The sequence below is a fragment of the Ruditapes philippinarum genome, unplaced genomic scaffold (assembly GCF_026571515.1).
Source record: "Ruditapes philippinarum isolate M1 unplaced genomic scaffold, ASM2657151v2 ctg3797_1_1_1_1, whole genome shotgun sequence".
NCBI classification, from domain to species: domain Eukaryota; kingdom Metazoa; phylum Mollusca; class Bivalvia; order Venerida; family Veneridae; genus Ruditapes; species Ruditapes philippinarum.
This window is the reverse complement of record NW_026854947.1, coordinates 56775-73303: the sequence shown is the minus strand read 5'-3', so window position 1 is coordinate 73303 and position 16529 is coordinate 56775. Positions and strand designations below refer to the sequence as shown.

Genomic DNA, 16529 nt, shown 5'->3' with positions numbered 1-16529 from the left:
TTTATGTTCCTTCAGTTGCCACATTGATTGCTCTCAGGCATTCATGTTCAGTTGCCACATTGGTTGCTCTCAGGCATTTATGTTCAGTTGCCACATTGATTGCTGTCAGACATTCATGTTCATTTGCCACATTGATTGCTCTCAGGGTTTTCATGTTCCTTCAGTTGCCACATTGATTGCCGTCAGGCATTCATGTTCAGTTGCCACATTGATTGCTCTCAGGCATTCATGTTCCTTCAGTTGCCACATTGATTGCTGTCAGGCATTCATGTTCCTTCAGCTGCCACATTGATTTCTCTCAGGCATTCATGTTCCTTCAGTTGCCACATTGATTGATCTCAGGCATTCATGTTCCTTCAGTTGCCACATTGATTGCTGTCAGGCATTCATGTTCAGTTTGCCACATTGATTGCTGTCAGGCATTCATGTTCCTTCAGTTGCCACATTGATTGCTGTCAGGCATTCATGTTCAGTTGCCACATTGATTGATCTCAGGCATTCATGTTCCTTCAGTTGCCACATTGATTGCTGTCAGGCATTCATGTTCAGTTGCCACATTGATTGTTGTCAGGCATTTATGTTCCTTCAGTTGCCACATTGATTGCTGTCAGGCATTCATGTTCCTTCAGTTGCCACATTGATTGCTGTCAGGCATTTATGTTCCTTCAGTTGCCACATTGATTGCTGTCAGGCATTTATGTTCCTTCAGTTGCCACATTGATTGCTCTCAGGCATTTATGTTCCTTTAGTTGCCACATTGATTGCTGTCAGGCATTTATGTTTCTTCAGTTGCCACATTGATTGCTCTCATGCTCTCAGGCATTTATGTTCCTTCAGTTGCCACATTGATTGATCTCAGTCATTTATCTTGTTATGATATAAGGTATGATATGTCTTGTAATTCCTTTGATGTACAATACTTGATTACATGTAAAAATGTTTATAACAATGTGTTAGTCATAGATTTGATATAAAGCATTATCCTAAAACAACTACAAATATCACTGAACACTTTAAAGTTGCACGCCTCCAGATGAGAAAAAATTCAATAAAATCAAAGCTTAGAAAAATGCATAAAGATTTTAGGAAAAGTAAAAAGATTCAAACCTCTAGTAATAATTTACATATATGTGCGATTAATGACCGACTTTTCAGTATTTATACTTATATTAAGTTTCTACTGTATTACTAACGCAGTAAGGGCTATTTTTGCATAATTTGACCTTTTTTTAGTATGTTACATGGGTTGTTAGTGCATTGATAATGTGTAAATTGCATTCTTTTAGTAACTTCACAGTATTTTTTACCTTTAAATACATTTTCAAATTTTCATGAAAACTAGCATGAATATGGAGGCGTGCTGCTTTAATACACAAGGACATACTATCCAGGATTTCTCTTTTATGTCTATTGATAAAGTAACTTCCTTGGATATGACTTTTGAAAGAGACTTCCTGGATATATCACTTGGATACTTTATCCCCAAATGGAATGAATTCCAAAGTTCTGTTTTAATGTCTGTCAGTTTACTAAAAAGTATTTTATATTTATCTTAGTCAGTTTTACTGCCGTTTTTACTCAACATTTGCACTTTAATTGCTTTCTTCACTATAGTTTAATGCATCAAATTGGTCCTGTCTATGATTATTATGTCAAACACTTTATGACATTTTGGCGTCGTTTCTATTGATGTCATGCGACGTTGATGTTTTGACGTTGTTTCTATTGACGTCATGCGACGTTAACATAATTTCCTGTTTATTGTTATTATTGATTTATGTACTCTGAAGAATGCTGTTGGTATAATAAAGGGAATTACAGAATTTGCAGTTGACTACCTATTTTTTACTGCCTATAACTCTCGTAAGAGGGGTTGGCAGTATCCAGAGATAGATAGATGGACTATTTATTCTGATACAACAAGTAGTCAATGGCATCAGTTTATGATCCTGCATGATGACTGAAGAAGAAACAGAGGATTATTGTACAAAGAAAATTGAAAACTTGGCAGACTTACAGATGAGAGAGACAACACATTTAAGTTTTCTAGAAAACTATACTACAGGTGTTGTACCAAATGGATTAAGTTTAAAATTACAGGTGCTCAAGGGGAGCATTTGTGATCACAATTTGTATGGTGTCTGTCATTTGTTAGTGCATCCATCGTCAACTGTTCATACATATGACTTCTTCTCAGAAACCACTGGGCCAAATTTGATGAAATTTTACTGGGAATTGTTCCCAGCATGAAGCTCTACAAAACGTTGTTCAAATGGTTTTGCTCAATCGAACATCTAGTCAGGAGGGCTAAAAATAGATTTTTAAAATGAAATCTTTAAAAATCTCTGAAAGTGCAAGGCCTAGAGCTTAGATATTTTATGTGTAGCATCATCTCATGAAACTACAAACATTTTACAATTTATAGCCCTTGGGTCAAAATTGGCCCAGTCCCGGGGGTCATTGATTTTCATTATGTACATATAGTAAAAACTTAAAAAATCTTCTCCTGAAAGTGCAAGGCCTAGAGCTTAGATATTTTGTGTGCAGCATCATCTCATGAAACTCTTCAAAAATTGTTCAAATTGACCCCGCCCCAGTAAAAATTCATCTCTGTTTTGACAAAGGCTAATGGTTAGATATTTGGCATGAAACATTTTGTAATAGATCTCTACCAAATTATAGCCCTTACATCAAAATTAGCCCACTCACTGCCCCGTGGGTCATTGATTTTCAGTATCTAGATATAATATCTTGAAAAAAAATTTCATCTGAAAGTGCAAGGTCTAGAGCTAAGATATTTTGTGTGCAGCATCATCTAATGAAACTCTACAAAAATTGTTCGAATTATAGCCCTGGGGTCAAATTTGGCCCTGCCCCAGGGGTTGATTGATTTTCATTATGTACTTATATTACTTGTACATGTATATAGGAAATACTTTAAAAATCACCTTCTCTGACAAAGGCTAGAGATTAGATATTGTTATAAATTCTTCTCTCTTGTAATTTATAATTTCTACTAGTTCCATAATTTCACATATTTGCATAAAATAAACAATAACTGTTTTCCGTTTCATTTCACCATTTATTTATTTGAAAGTGTCCTAAATTTCTAATCTACAATTAATATTTAAAGTTACAGAGTTTTTCTTCCTCACACATGGTTGATAAGTCACTCAATTTTTACTATTTAGCTCTTAAGATCTCATTCTTGAAACTTCCATCTAAAATCCTGAATCTTGACTCTTCAATCTAGAAACTTGAATGTTAACTCCCCCTTGAAAATCTTGTAGCAGTATTTATATGAAATACCTAGTCTCTCCATATTTGGAGGTTACCTTAGTGTTAATTGACAAATCTAAGCCTTCTATATTTATGACGACAAGTGTTGATCAAGTAACTGTACCAGAAACAAACAGACTGATTCCTGGAATATTTATGATGATAACCAATGATTGATTTCCCTAAACACAACAATTGCAGGCCTCTTGTCCATAATTTATGCAGGTACCCGTTGACAGAGTTACCAAACTAAAATCTCCCAGACTGATACACAGTCTAGCCCCAACAGATTTATAGTAATAAATAATGACAACAAATGAGGTCTCAATTCTCATACAAACTCAATCATTAAATCATACCTTAACCAGGTGCCTTGCTAAAACTACAACACTCCCCCAACCTTAAAAAGCTTAATTGTCCCAATTAAGTTATTAGTTAATAACACCAAACAAAAATATAGAAATGAAACAAAAGTCAGTGACTATTCAACCAATCTTACTCCCAAAATGAATAGAAGTTAAACAATAAAACATTCTCAGTTAACATATAAACACTGCATTAACTAAAATAAGCATTATTCAAATACAAAATTCTAAGAAAATACTAAATCTACAGAAATGTTACTTCTGTTAACGACAATTTTTTTCTAACTACAATTATACATTGAATACTCAAAACAAACTAATTAAATTTCTTAAACAGTTGTTCAACTTTTAACACCATGTTTTAATATCAAAATGAAACTTTTTTTTTTGCCACTCAATTATATAATATAATTGTTCTGTTGTCCCCTTTTTTTCTATTTCACAATATCCTAATTCAATCTTTCACACATTGTCCATTTCTTGCACACAAAGTCCTGGTGCCTATTTATTTCTTAATAAATTTTAACAAATGTGTAAGAATTCTTAAAAAGGCACAAACTGAATATAAAATTTTGTTTGGTAGTCGTCTCTACCATAGAGTCCTAAGTGCCAAAATATTAAACTTAATATTTATATATAACATAATTGAAATTAGAAAATGGCACTGATTGTTAAACTGAAAATAAAACACTTTAAAATTCAATTTGAACCAGAATCTCACTTTAATATTCCAATTACAAAGAAATCACAAATTAATATTCCAAATTGAAAAGAATCACAAGTTAATATTCCAATTCAGAATGAATCACAAATTAATATTCCAATTTTGAAATGAATAACAAATTAGTATTCCAATTTGAACGAATCACAAATTAATTCCGATTGCATTTTATATCCAATATATATTTTTGTAAGAACAACGTTTTTAATTCCTCTTTTTTTTCACTATTTTCTTTACACTCTCGTATTATTCCAATATTAATTCCCTACACAATTCTGAATGGTCCAAAACTCCGAAATGACTGCAAAATCTCAGAGTACCCTTATATACCCAACATGTACTCCTTTGAAATCAAAACTTATTGAAAGATATTTTACATGATGATTCTTTATTATCTTTATGTCCCGTGCTGGTATGGTATGTGTTGAGTTTTATTCCTTTTACCTCTTCTTACTTGTTGAAAATCTGATTCAAAGGTCATGTATGGCATTGTTTTAGTTTCTTTGATGTGTAATTCATTGCTTTGCTTGTTGATCTTCGCCATATCTGATTGCCAATTTGTCATTTAATTTCCATGATAATGTTTCAAACTATCATGATGCATGATTTCCACATGGCCATTAGCTGTCCTCGTTATCAGTGCTAACCCTGTCCATTTTGTGACCATCAGTGCATTTTGGTGATCGTTTTAGAAATGAACATTTCTTGCATTGCTTTATATGAATTTCAACACTGTATCTTAGCTTAAACCAATAAAACTTGCATTTAATTTTTGACAAAGTTTTTGTAATTCCCAAATGAACGCCTGTAACTGAGTCATGTGTAGATACCAAAATCTCTTTTTGTAAAACCTTTGGAACAATAAGAAGCAAAGCGTCCTCTCTTGTGTTGAAAATACTGTTACATTTTATAAACAGTACTCCATCTTTCATCACTAGCAAGTCATAGTTAAACCAGTAGTTCCTTATATTTGGAGAATATCTAGCTACCTTGTCCCTGGAGGGTCGTTTGTTTTCAATAACCCATGTTATAACAACTTCTAAATCTGGGTCTGCTCTTTGTAGTTTTGCAATTCTGACAGTTGAATAACAAGTAGTGTTGAACTGCATAAGACAACCCAAGTTAGATGCCTGAGCTTCATTTACTGATGAAACAACTTCGCCACCTAGTATGGAATTTACGCTCTTGTCAACCACTTGTTTGCTTTCAGTAACCCATGATGTCCCAACACCTAAATCAAGGTCTGCTCTCTGTAATTTTGCCATTCTAACTGGTGAATAATTAATAGTGTTGAACTGCTTAAGACAACCCAAGTTAGATGCCTGAGCTTCATTTTCTGATGAAACAACTTCGCCACCTAGTATGGAATTTACGTCCTTGTCAACCACTTCTTTATTAATTTCATCGATGTTGAGATTGCTTCCACTTCTTCGACCATGCGAATGTAGACTTTCACAGAAATGAAGTCGACCAATGTGATATCGAAAATACTTCCTTGTCCTATTCATTCCATGGAAAAGTGATCTTAAACAACTCAATAATCTCATAACTTGCAGCTGCATTAACAAGAAAACATCGCTCCAAAATGCCCAGTCATTTTGAGGTTTCACTCCTAACACAACAGGTTTGATACTTTTCCCTTTACCTATGTTCTCATCGAACAAGGGAACAACATTATCAAATTCGGCAAAATCTGACCAAGACTCATGTTTTTTCATACAGGTTACACACCCTTTGCAAGGTAATTCTTCCAAAATTGTTTTTCCATCATAACAACTACACTCTTCTTGTTCATATGACATTCTAGAGAGACCGTCAAGATTTGCTTATTTTCTCCCACTTCTATGTTCAATCCTAAAATTTAACTGTGACAAAACTTCTTAACAGCGAACCATTTGACCTGTCGGCGACTTGAACGACATTTAACATCGCATACTTGAACAATATGTCCTTAAAATTCTCTTTCTAAAATGTAGGATAAAAGTCACAACATCCAAAAGTTCTCTTCAAGTTGCACAGTACAGTCTTTGAGATTGATAAAAGGCTTAATTGCAAACACAACATTAACTTAAATTCTGCTTCCTGATGATCTATGATATAACCCTTTTAACTTACTGCTCCATTTAGTGAAACCATATTTAATATTATCATATGTTTTACTAGTTAATTTGCAGTCATCAATTTTCACTTTCTCTTTCAATAAATCTAATTGATTTAATTCATGCAAATATCCAAATATTGACCCCTTGGTCAATTTTACATTTCTATCAAAAGTTAACTAATCTAATGGGAATTGAATTGCCTCGAACTTCCCTATGGGATACTAGCACACTTCCCATAAACACTTTATCTGCTGGCTATTTATTTTCCGAAATGCAGGAGATGCCTAATGATGAGTTAATTGTTCAAAGATTTATTGCCTTACCAGGTTTAACAATGTTTGAATTTACTTGAATTGATACCTTTGACCGTGTTATAATTTTCACAAATCTTAATGGCACATTCTCCACAATTTCTTTTTTTCATTAATCCTAATTTAATTCCAATCGAGCAATAAATAAAAACATATTTTTCATTTAAAGTCTTATCCTATTAATCTATCTTCATGAATATGTGCAATGAAAACAGTGCACTTAAAAGTCTGACAAAAATTCACACTAACCAACTATAATTAATAATCCATCTATGTCATTAATCCTCTGTCGATAATGTTTCGCAATTTTATCTCTCTGTAACATGGCTTCTTGCTCTGTTTTTCTAATAGCTACTTCTAATTTTCTGTTTTCTTCTTCTGCAATTTTCAGTTTTTCATGTAATAACTCAGTTTCTGATAAAACGTTGTCACCAAATTGTTCTTCCACAATAATTGAAGCTGCACCAGTTTGTTTCTTTGGTCCCATTTTAGAAATTTTATAATGTACAGTTCAAATAAATGTCTCTTCAGATAATCACTTTAAAATCTTTTCTAAACGTGTTAAAGTCCAAAAATCCCGTTCGCTGCCACCAGTGTTATAAATTCTTCTCTCTTGTAATTTATAATTTCTACTAGTTCCATAATTTCACATATTTGCATAAAATAAACAATAACTGTTTTCCGTTTCATTTCACCATTTATTTATTTGAAAGTGTCCTAAATTTCTAATCTACAATTAATATTTAAAGTTACAGAGTTTTTCTTCCTCACACATGGTTGATAAGTCACTCAATTTTTACTATTTAGCTCTTAAGATCTCATTCTTGAAACTTCCATCTAAAATCCTGAATCTTGACTCTTCAATCTAGAAACTTGAATGTTAACTCCCCCTTGAAAATCTTGTAGCAGTATTTATATGAAATACCTAGTCTCTCCATATTTGGAGGTTACCTTAGTGTTAATTGACAAATCTAAGCCTTCTATATTTATGACGACAAGTGTTGATCAAGTAACTGTACCAGAAACAAACAGACTGATTCCTGGAATATTTATGATGATAACCAATGATTGATTTCCCTAAACATAACAATTGCAGGCCTCTTGTCCATAATTTATGCAGGTACCCGTTGACAGAGTTACCAAACTAAAATCTCCCAGACTGATACACAGTCTAGCCCCAACAGATTTATAGTAATAAATAATGACAACAAATGAGGTCTCAATTCTCATACAAACTCAATCATTAAATCATACCTTAACCAGGTGCCTTGCTAAAACTACAACAATATTTGGTAATCATTGTGTAAGAGACCTCTACCAAGATTGTTCAAATTATAGTCCTGCGGTCAAAATTTAAGCCCCGCCCCGGGGGTCATTGATTTTCATTATGTTCTTACAGTAAAAACTTAAAAAATCTTCTTTTCTGAAGATATAAGGCTTAGAGGTTTGATATTTGGTTAATGATATCATCTACAGGTCCTGTAACAATGTTGTTCAAAGTTTTTCTCTAGTGTCAACATTTCTCTTGTGTCAAAATTGGCCCCACCTCGGGGGCCACTAAAGTTTCCATTTTGGAAAAAACACTCCAGGGACTACTGTTTCAGTCCAAATATCCTAGAAATTGGTTAGAAAGGTTGTTTTGGTGATTTCTTGGGCATTTTCGAATATGGGTCATCTGGGGTTAAAAACTAGGTCACACAGCCCAATATTTTCCTTCCACATATCCTGGACAATTGTCAGAAAGTTTTGTTTTGATGATTTCTAGCTCAGCTTTGAACACGTGGGTCATCTATGGTCAAAATCTAGTTAACACAGACCAAAAATGAAAAAAACTTTGTTATCACTCTAGAGTTTACATTTTTAGCCCAAATATCCTGTACATTCAGGTCAGAAAGGTTGTTCATTCAGGTTTGAATAGGGGTCATTTGAGGTCAAAAAAAGGTCACAGCACATAAAAAGGCAAATGTGAAATAGACCTTATTAACATTTGCACTATTTCAGCAGGTGCAGATATGAATGTTATGCTATCAGTTTAAGTTTATGGCATTATATCTGCCTTTTATTCATTAACAATATTAATTTATAGCCTCAATAATCAGGTAAGCGAATTATAAGGGCAATCTTGGCCCTCTTGTTTTTTACTATTAGTTCTAAATGCATATTTTTAGTTCTAAATGCAGGAATATGTTCTTTCTGTTGGCTGTTAAGTTTTGTTAATAAGTAATGATGTTCCTTGCCCAAGACTCGGTTCTACAAAGACATGGTAATTTATGAGAACATATTTTGTCTATTACAGATCCTATTGAGGTGGATATTGATGAAGTTGTAAGTACAATTTCTTTTTTAACCTTGTTTAATATTATTGTAACTTGTGAATATTTGGCAGAATTGTGTTGGGGTAATTTCATTTATTTGTTTTGTTACAATCATAATTCTACTTCCCTTTTGAGTCAGTAAGGGAGAAAGTTATAAATAGTTAAGGGATTGTCACTTAAAGGGATTTCTGAATCATAGAGGGGTATAGTTTTATATTAGTGTAGGCTCTTAAATAAGTGACAGACCATTAATTCTTTGAGGTAGTCTGGTTATCAGGTAAGTAAGGAAGAAACTCTAAGATGTGGTTTTATAATCAGTAAGAAAAGAAATTTTGTCATAGAGTTACCTTAGTGTGAATGATAAGTGACTTTAAAATCAATAGGGGAAGATATTTTGTCCCAGACTTGTCCCAAGATTAATTCTTAGTGTAAATGATAACAAATACATTAAAATGTAATGTTTTGATAGAGAACGAATACAAATACAAAACTAATTAATTTGTTGAAAGGTTATCTTAAAGAACACTTATAAAAAAGCAATAAAGATGTGAGCTCAATTAATATTTGATTGACTTTTTGCTGTTATCTTACTGGTTTCTACCACACAATGAAGCATCTTGCCGTGTAACGTCAACAATATTATCAAATATATACCACATTTCTTACAATAATTTAATTTGTAAGGTCTAAAATTCAATAGTTAAAGAGCTTAATATAGAAATACAAGATTTAAATCTTGTCCTGTTCAAACACTCTCAATAGTTCTGTTTGCAAACCTTTTCTGAATGATGGAACACGACAAAAGATAACGTTCATGCGAACCTGTAATCTTTCCATGTCAATATAACGTTTTATAATTTTATCCATTTTTCGTTGATATGCTAATATGTTCTCTTTCAAGCGCTCGTATTTTACAAATAGGATTATCACAGGATTTTAAAAGCCTCTCCAGTTATATGATGACTCTAAAAGCAGAGAAATTTGTCATAATACATCAATACAAATAATAAATTTGCCTTGTTGAGTGCAGTTATTTACAATTTTAATACCTAACATTAGTATGGTCTTGTTTTGTACTGGTCTACGTTATGGATAGATGAGAAAAAGCTATCTGAATCATACTTAAAGATATAAAGAAATACTTACCAAAAAATAAATTATCTTAAAAACAAAGGTTCTCAGTTAGAATTTCAATCAACTTCATGTTAGAGAGGTGTCAATTTGAGGCCTTTATTCCTCGCCTTTTGTTTATTTATTTATTTTTTTTCTGACAGAAAAATCTATCTGACAAACAAATTAAGTTGTCAACGCTTTTCATTAGAGCTCATTTTTGCAATTAAAATTTTTTTTTTCTGGACAACTGAATTGAGCAAATGATCTGAAATGTTGTGTTTAGACCTACCGGGTACATTTAATAGTACAAACTAATGGCAAAATAATTTTAGTCCCATGTCAAAAAACCTCTGTGAAGTCCTTTTAAACTGTTAGCTGATGATATTGTGGGAAAACCAGTACACCTGGAGTTCTCAGACCTTGGGTCTATTTCTTTAATGCCTCTTACAATATTTATTTATCAAACTGTTCAACAATATCTCTGTGTCATGCAATATATTTCCCAAATTTCATTTCCTGTCAGTGAACTAGTACCAGCTTTATTGGGGAAAAAATGAGTAAATTATAAAAATCAACAAAAATGTTCAAGTACAATATAAATCAACATTATTGATAAGGATATTAGATACACTGTATATATAGATATTGGTTGTGCACAGAAGTTAATAAATAAACACTTCAAATATTAATTTAACATGAAGAAATAAATTTGCTTTACAGTCTGTTCAAGTTTACATACTTATGTATATTTTTATAACTCCACACAACAACTTATGTATATTTTTATAACTCCGCACAGTTGTAGGGGGGTATACTGGAATCAGCTTGTCCGTCCTGCCGTTGCCTGTCCGGCTGTCCAGCCGTCCGTCAACTTTTTTTTGTTCGCCCTGAATAACTTAATAAATTAAAAAAAGCTTGTCTGCCCAATAACGTGGGCCTTGACATCAAATATTTTGTCCGCCCAGTAACTTAAGAATCCTTTGAACGACAGTCTTCATATTTGGTATGGAGGTTGATCATGATCATTAAGTGACCCCTATTGATTTTGAAGTCACTGGGTCAAAGGTCAAGGTCACAGGGTCCTTAAGTTTCAAAGCTTGTGTGTCAATTGCTTAAGAATGGTTTGATCAACAGTTTTCATATTATTTGGTATTGAGGTTGGTTATGACTAGAAGATGACCCCCATTGATTTTTATGTGACTGTGTCTAGGTCTCAGGGGCTTTTACTACAATAAGCTTGTCTGCTCAAATGCTTAAGAATGCATGTCCACAGTGTATTGATTTTGACATTTTCACATTTGAAGCATATAATTATGTTATATTTGTCATAAAACACCCCCAGGCAAAGCTGCATGGGGGGGGGGGGGTATTTAAGTCATTCCTAGGCAATTTCAGTTTTGAGGTCAGTAGGTCAAAAATAAAGGTCACTTTGATGTTTGCCACCAAAAATGTAGAATACATAACTTACCAATGCACTGCCTTTCTCCCTCAGATTTGGCAGGAAGGTTATCCAACTTGTCCTTGAGCTTTATATGACCACTGTTGATTCTGACAAAGTGGTATGCCAGGGCATTCATGCCATGACAGTGGCAGTTCTTATTTGTATCACCTTGGACAAGTCGACATATATGGTTTACTTTTGTTGGCTGTGTCATCTTCAGCAGCTAATCCTTAGGCTTGTCCGGAGCATAATCAGTCACTATAAGTCTAAACTCCAAACTTGGTAATTTGCCTGCTTCTTTTAATAACCTGAAGTGCAATGCACAAGAATCGTTACTCTGCTCTTCTTATTTTATGAGTTATTGCCCTTTGTTAATTTTCTTACTTTATTTTTGTCCGGGCCATTTTTCCTTTTTCCTGAACATAAAAGCTATGGATTTGAAACTTTATAGGATTATAGATTTCAGAGCATTGCAGAAGTGCAGTGTCCTTTTTTAATTTTCATACTTTTATAATTTTTGTCTGTGCCAATTCTTCTACACTTTTCAAAGCTATTGATTTGAAACATCATAGGATGATGGATCTCATTGAGAAGAAGTGCAGTGCACAAGAACCGGTACTTTGTACTTCATGATTTTTGAGTTATTGCCCTATTTTCATACTTTACTTTTGTCCTGACCAATTCTCCTACACTTAAAAAGCTATTGATTTGAAACTTCAAGGGATGATGGAAATCATTGAGAAGTGCATTGCACAAAAACTTGTTCTCTGCACTCCATGGTCCTTGGTTAATTTTCATACTTAATGGGCTTGTCCAGAGCATAACTTGGTCACTATAAGTTTGATTGACTCCAAATTTGGTATGTAAGCTTTTTTTCATTGACCTGAAGTGCAGTGCTTAAGAATCCATCACAGAGTCCTCCATTTGATCTGTCAGTGTAAAATTTTTCCATGTATATAGGAGTCTACAGGTGGTCGGTCTCCAGCGGTACATTGCATTTTCCTTGTCCGGAGCATAACTCGAAGACTAATGGTTGGAATTCAATATAACGTCATACAATGATCAATCATATTAAGAGGAAGTGCAGTGTACAAGAACCATTGCTCCATCTTGACTAATTACAGAGTTATTGCCCTTTGTTACTTTTCCTTGTCCAGTTCATAACTTGAAAACTACTGGTTGGAATTCAAAACAACTTCATACAATGGTCAAAGGCAGTGAGATGAACTGTAGTGCACAAGAACCATAACTCTATTTGGACTAATTACAGTTATTGCCCTTCCTATTCATACAATGGTCAAGCGCAATGAGAGGAATTTCAGTGTACAATAACCATCATTCCATCTTCAGTATTTATAGAGTTACTGCCCTTTGTTCCTTTTCCTTGTCCAGTGCATAATTTAAAAACTTATGTTTAGAATTCAATGCAACTTCATACAATGGTCAAGTGCAATGAGAGGAAATGCAGTGCTCAAGAAGCGTAACTCTTTCTGCACTTTTTACAGAGTAATTCAATAAAACTTCAATGGTCAACCACATTGAAAGAATTTAAACATACAAGAACCACAACTATCTTTAATTGCCCACAACCATTACTCTATTTCAATTCTTTTACAAGGTATTCTGTTACTAGTACCTTCCTCATTTCCGAAGCAGTCTTGCGGGGGTATTGGTTTATACAGAATTTATTTTAGTTCAATTGTGTAGGAGGCTATAAGCTTATAGACACACTTTCGAATCCATTCCTGGAACCAACCAGTAATGAGCAATGAGTGTAAAGTTTCTTGCTCAAGGAAACAACGACTTGCCCCTGACTGGGTTTGAACCCATGCGGCTAGCGATCATGAGATTACTGGTCGCTTTAACCACTCGGCCATGCCGCATCTTGCGGGGGTATTAATCACATTTAGTGATAGTTCTAGTTATTTTTGATAATATAACAGTTTTATTAATCTGACGTAACATTGTTACAATCAGTTTAAATGCCACTAAATTTAAAGGTACATATACATTGCAAGAATAATCTATATTTCAGAAGAAAATGCCTAACTGACAGCTCTACTGTTGACAAGGCGACACCTCCAACTTGTGGAGTTCTAGTTTAATCTATTACATCTGTTGCATGATTGCTAACACTTAAATCTTTTCAATAGCTAACCTTGATCTGTTCATGAATAGGTCATAGAAAAAAAGGGGGACCTGTTCATGTTTTGCTGCTACAGGTGAAGCTTTTTGCAGTGTACAGAGCATATATTATTCAGTTACCAAACTGATGGTTTTTAAGAGCCTCTGTAAAAATATTTATCTCTGTTTCACATTATGTACTGAATATGAAGAACAAGTGTGAAAAACAATTTATGATCACATTATTGAAAGGTATGTAAAAATTAGAAGGTTGCTATGAAACTGCTGATTGGTTACAGGTAGCCAGCCCTTACATCAATGCTTTAAGTGAAAATATTTTGATAAAATATCCATACACCTGTCTCTCCTGTTGTTTAAATTTAGTTATATTTTAATTAAGGCCACTTGAAAATAATAAGTGTCAGGTAAGACTTTGTAAATTATGCAGACAACTTTAAGAAAATGTAGCTCAGCATGTTTTAATTTGATTTGTTGAGAAACATCAGAGTTAAAGTTATATTATTTAATAAAACTCTGCTAAATTAATTGTAGATTTGCCCCTGATCTAAATAACCTTAGAACATGGGAGTAAACTCCTATCAGCTTAGCCAAATATTCAGTATGAGTTACCTTCCTTGAAGTGGTTACTACAAAATGAACTACAGTAACTAGAACAGTGTGAATCAATAGCTAGAGATTAAACTTTCAGGAAATAAAAAAACCAACATAATGAAAATTGAACAATTATTTGAACAAACAAACTTTTTTGTGCACTTTGAAACATAAAAGAGTTTTGTAATGGATACAATTTTATCCATTTATCACATTTAACTATTTACATTAATTTAGTCTAATAATAAGTTTTTACTGAATGCTGTTTATTTGATATCTGAAAGGCCTAAATGGTGACCTAAAGAGTCAAGTTACAGAAGTATCAATAGTACAGTACTGAAGTGCATTATAAATAACAAAAGGTTGTCATTGGGGAGGCAGCTGGAGGTCAATATGACTGCCTCAAAATTTAAAAAAGAACTCTTTGATGTATGTGATAAAACCAAAAAAGGAACGCCTCATATTAAAAAAATCATCTGAAAATGTTGATGATAACCCTGTTTTTGTTAAACAAAGTACTTTTAGTTAAAGACATATTATGAATCAGTGTTTTAGTTGGTTTAATATTACAAGTATCTTAGTAATATATTTGCATGCCATAGCCTTTAAAATACAGTTGACTCTCAATAAGTCAAAAACGCTTTACTCAAAATTCCGCATAAGTCGAAGAATTTCTAAAGTCCCGTCAAATTACCTACTTAATCTGTGTATTTTAACTCCGCTTAGGTAAAATTTAGACTGCCGGTCATCAGGTATTATTAACATGTCGTAAAAGTGGCTTTAATCGGTTTCAGGACGTAATTGGTTTTAAAAGTTAGATAACTAAATTAAGATTTAATTACATTTCTTTAAGAAAGTTTACTTGTGCCAGTCTGACAGGTGTAAGTCAAATAACAGTCTAGGTATTGATGTGTGGTATCAATGTAAATGACTTTTGTATTATTAATGTTCTGTCATATTGCATACATTAATATGTACTTCCGGTTCATGATAGTTGCTACTTTCGTTTTCGTCCAATGATCAATTCACTTCAAATATTAGATAAATTGTTGCTGAAATAAAAGTTTTAAAGTGCTTTTATTGTAATGATATGTCATGAGTGTTTATTATAAACATGTGCTTTACTGATGAATACTGACAAACTTGAATTTATGTCATTGCTATGAATGTTTGTGTTTATGTTTCAATATTGATATACATGTACATGTATTAAATTTTGAATAATATATTTTTGTTCATTTATAATTTGTAGTTGTAAGTGATTTACCATCATTTCAACAGTTGAATATTGCAGCATTGCCGCTATCAACAATAACAAACCTACTTCTTTGCACATTCAATCAGGCACACTGTTTATACATGTATGAATGTCAACGTAATGGCGGCAGATCCACGTTACTCGAATTCTGTTTCTCTCGAAGTAAAATACCGAGTCCCTTGGATTTCGAGTTACCGAGAGTCAACTGTATTCATTGATTCTGCTCTTGTACAAACATGTTTTCCTCAATGAACTGTCATCACTTTAGTCACCTTGAATCAACTCTGGACTTCAATTGAGACAAATTTGCATAGAACTTTTTACAAGACACCTTGTTGCTGTGCAAAATTGCGTGTAATTATAATCTTTTCATGCAGACGCAATCTAAAATGCCATCAAAGTGTTTTGCCCAAAGCCGCTATAAAATCTTATGGAAAAGATGAGGAATTATTTTTTTCACATATATCCTTTTCAACACACCTTGTTATCCTGTAACACTTTGAAATAATTGAGATTTTCTTTGTAAAAATGTTTTTAAAAAGTTGAAAACAAAATAGAAATTTATACAAACAGAAAAGTCTTCCAAGAGTCTGCAAGAAATATAAAGTGGAAGCACTTGTAAGAACTTATTCAACAACATTTATTATTCTAAAAATGGTCAGAATGTTTAATCATGAATGTGCATTAACATGTATTTAATACAAACGGCCTTCCTGATTTTATCATAATTTATATCTGATATTTGTATCATTTATATCTGAGTTTAATGCCTCACAGATTGTTAAGTGGTTTAAGAGATTTTACAAAATCTCGAGCAATTAAAGATATTTAATTAAATGCTGTGTAATAACATTCATTTTGAAATATTTTTAAAATCTATGTTAATAC

At 33.0% G+C, this 16529-nt stretch overlaps 1 protein-coding gene across 8 annotated transcripts in view; it reads left to right on the top strand.

Annotated features, from left to right (window-relative positions):
- LOC132741556 (regulator of G-protein signaling 22-like) overlaps positions 1 to 16529 on the top strand; it is a 79008-nt gene that overhangs the window by 15709 nt on the left and 46770 nt on the right. For 3 of the 8 annotated variants that reach the window (XM_060729759.1, XM_060729757.1, XM_060729758.1), the window contains exons 1-2: positions 1724 to 2065; positions 9075 to 9103. In XM_060729759.1, coding sequence (XP_060585742.1) covers positions 1954 to 2065; positions 9075 to 9103 — 141 coding nt within the window. In that variant the 5' untranslated portion in view covers positions 1724 to 1953. Of the gene's footprint in view, positions 1 to 1723; positions 2066 to 9074; positions 9104 to 16529 lie in introns of those variants that run through there. The other 5 variants (XM_060729753.1, XM_060729752.1, XM_060729751.1 and 2 more) reach the window with 2 other exon arrangements.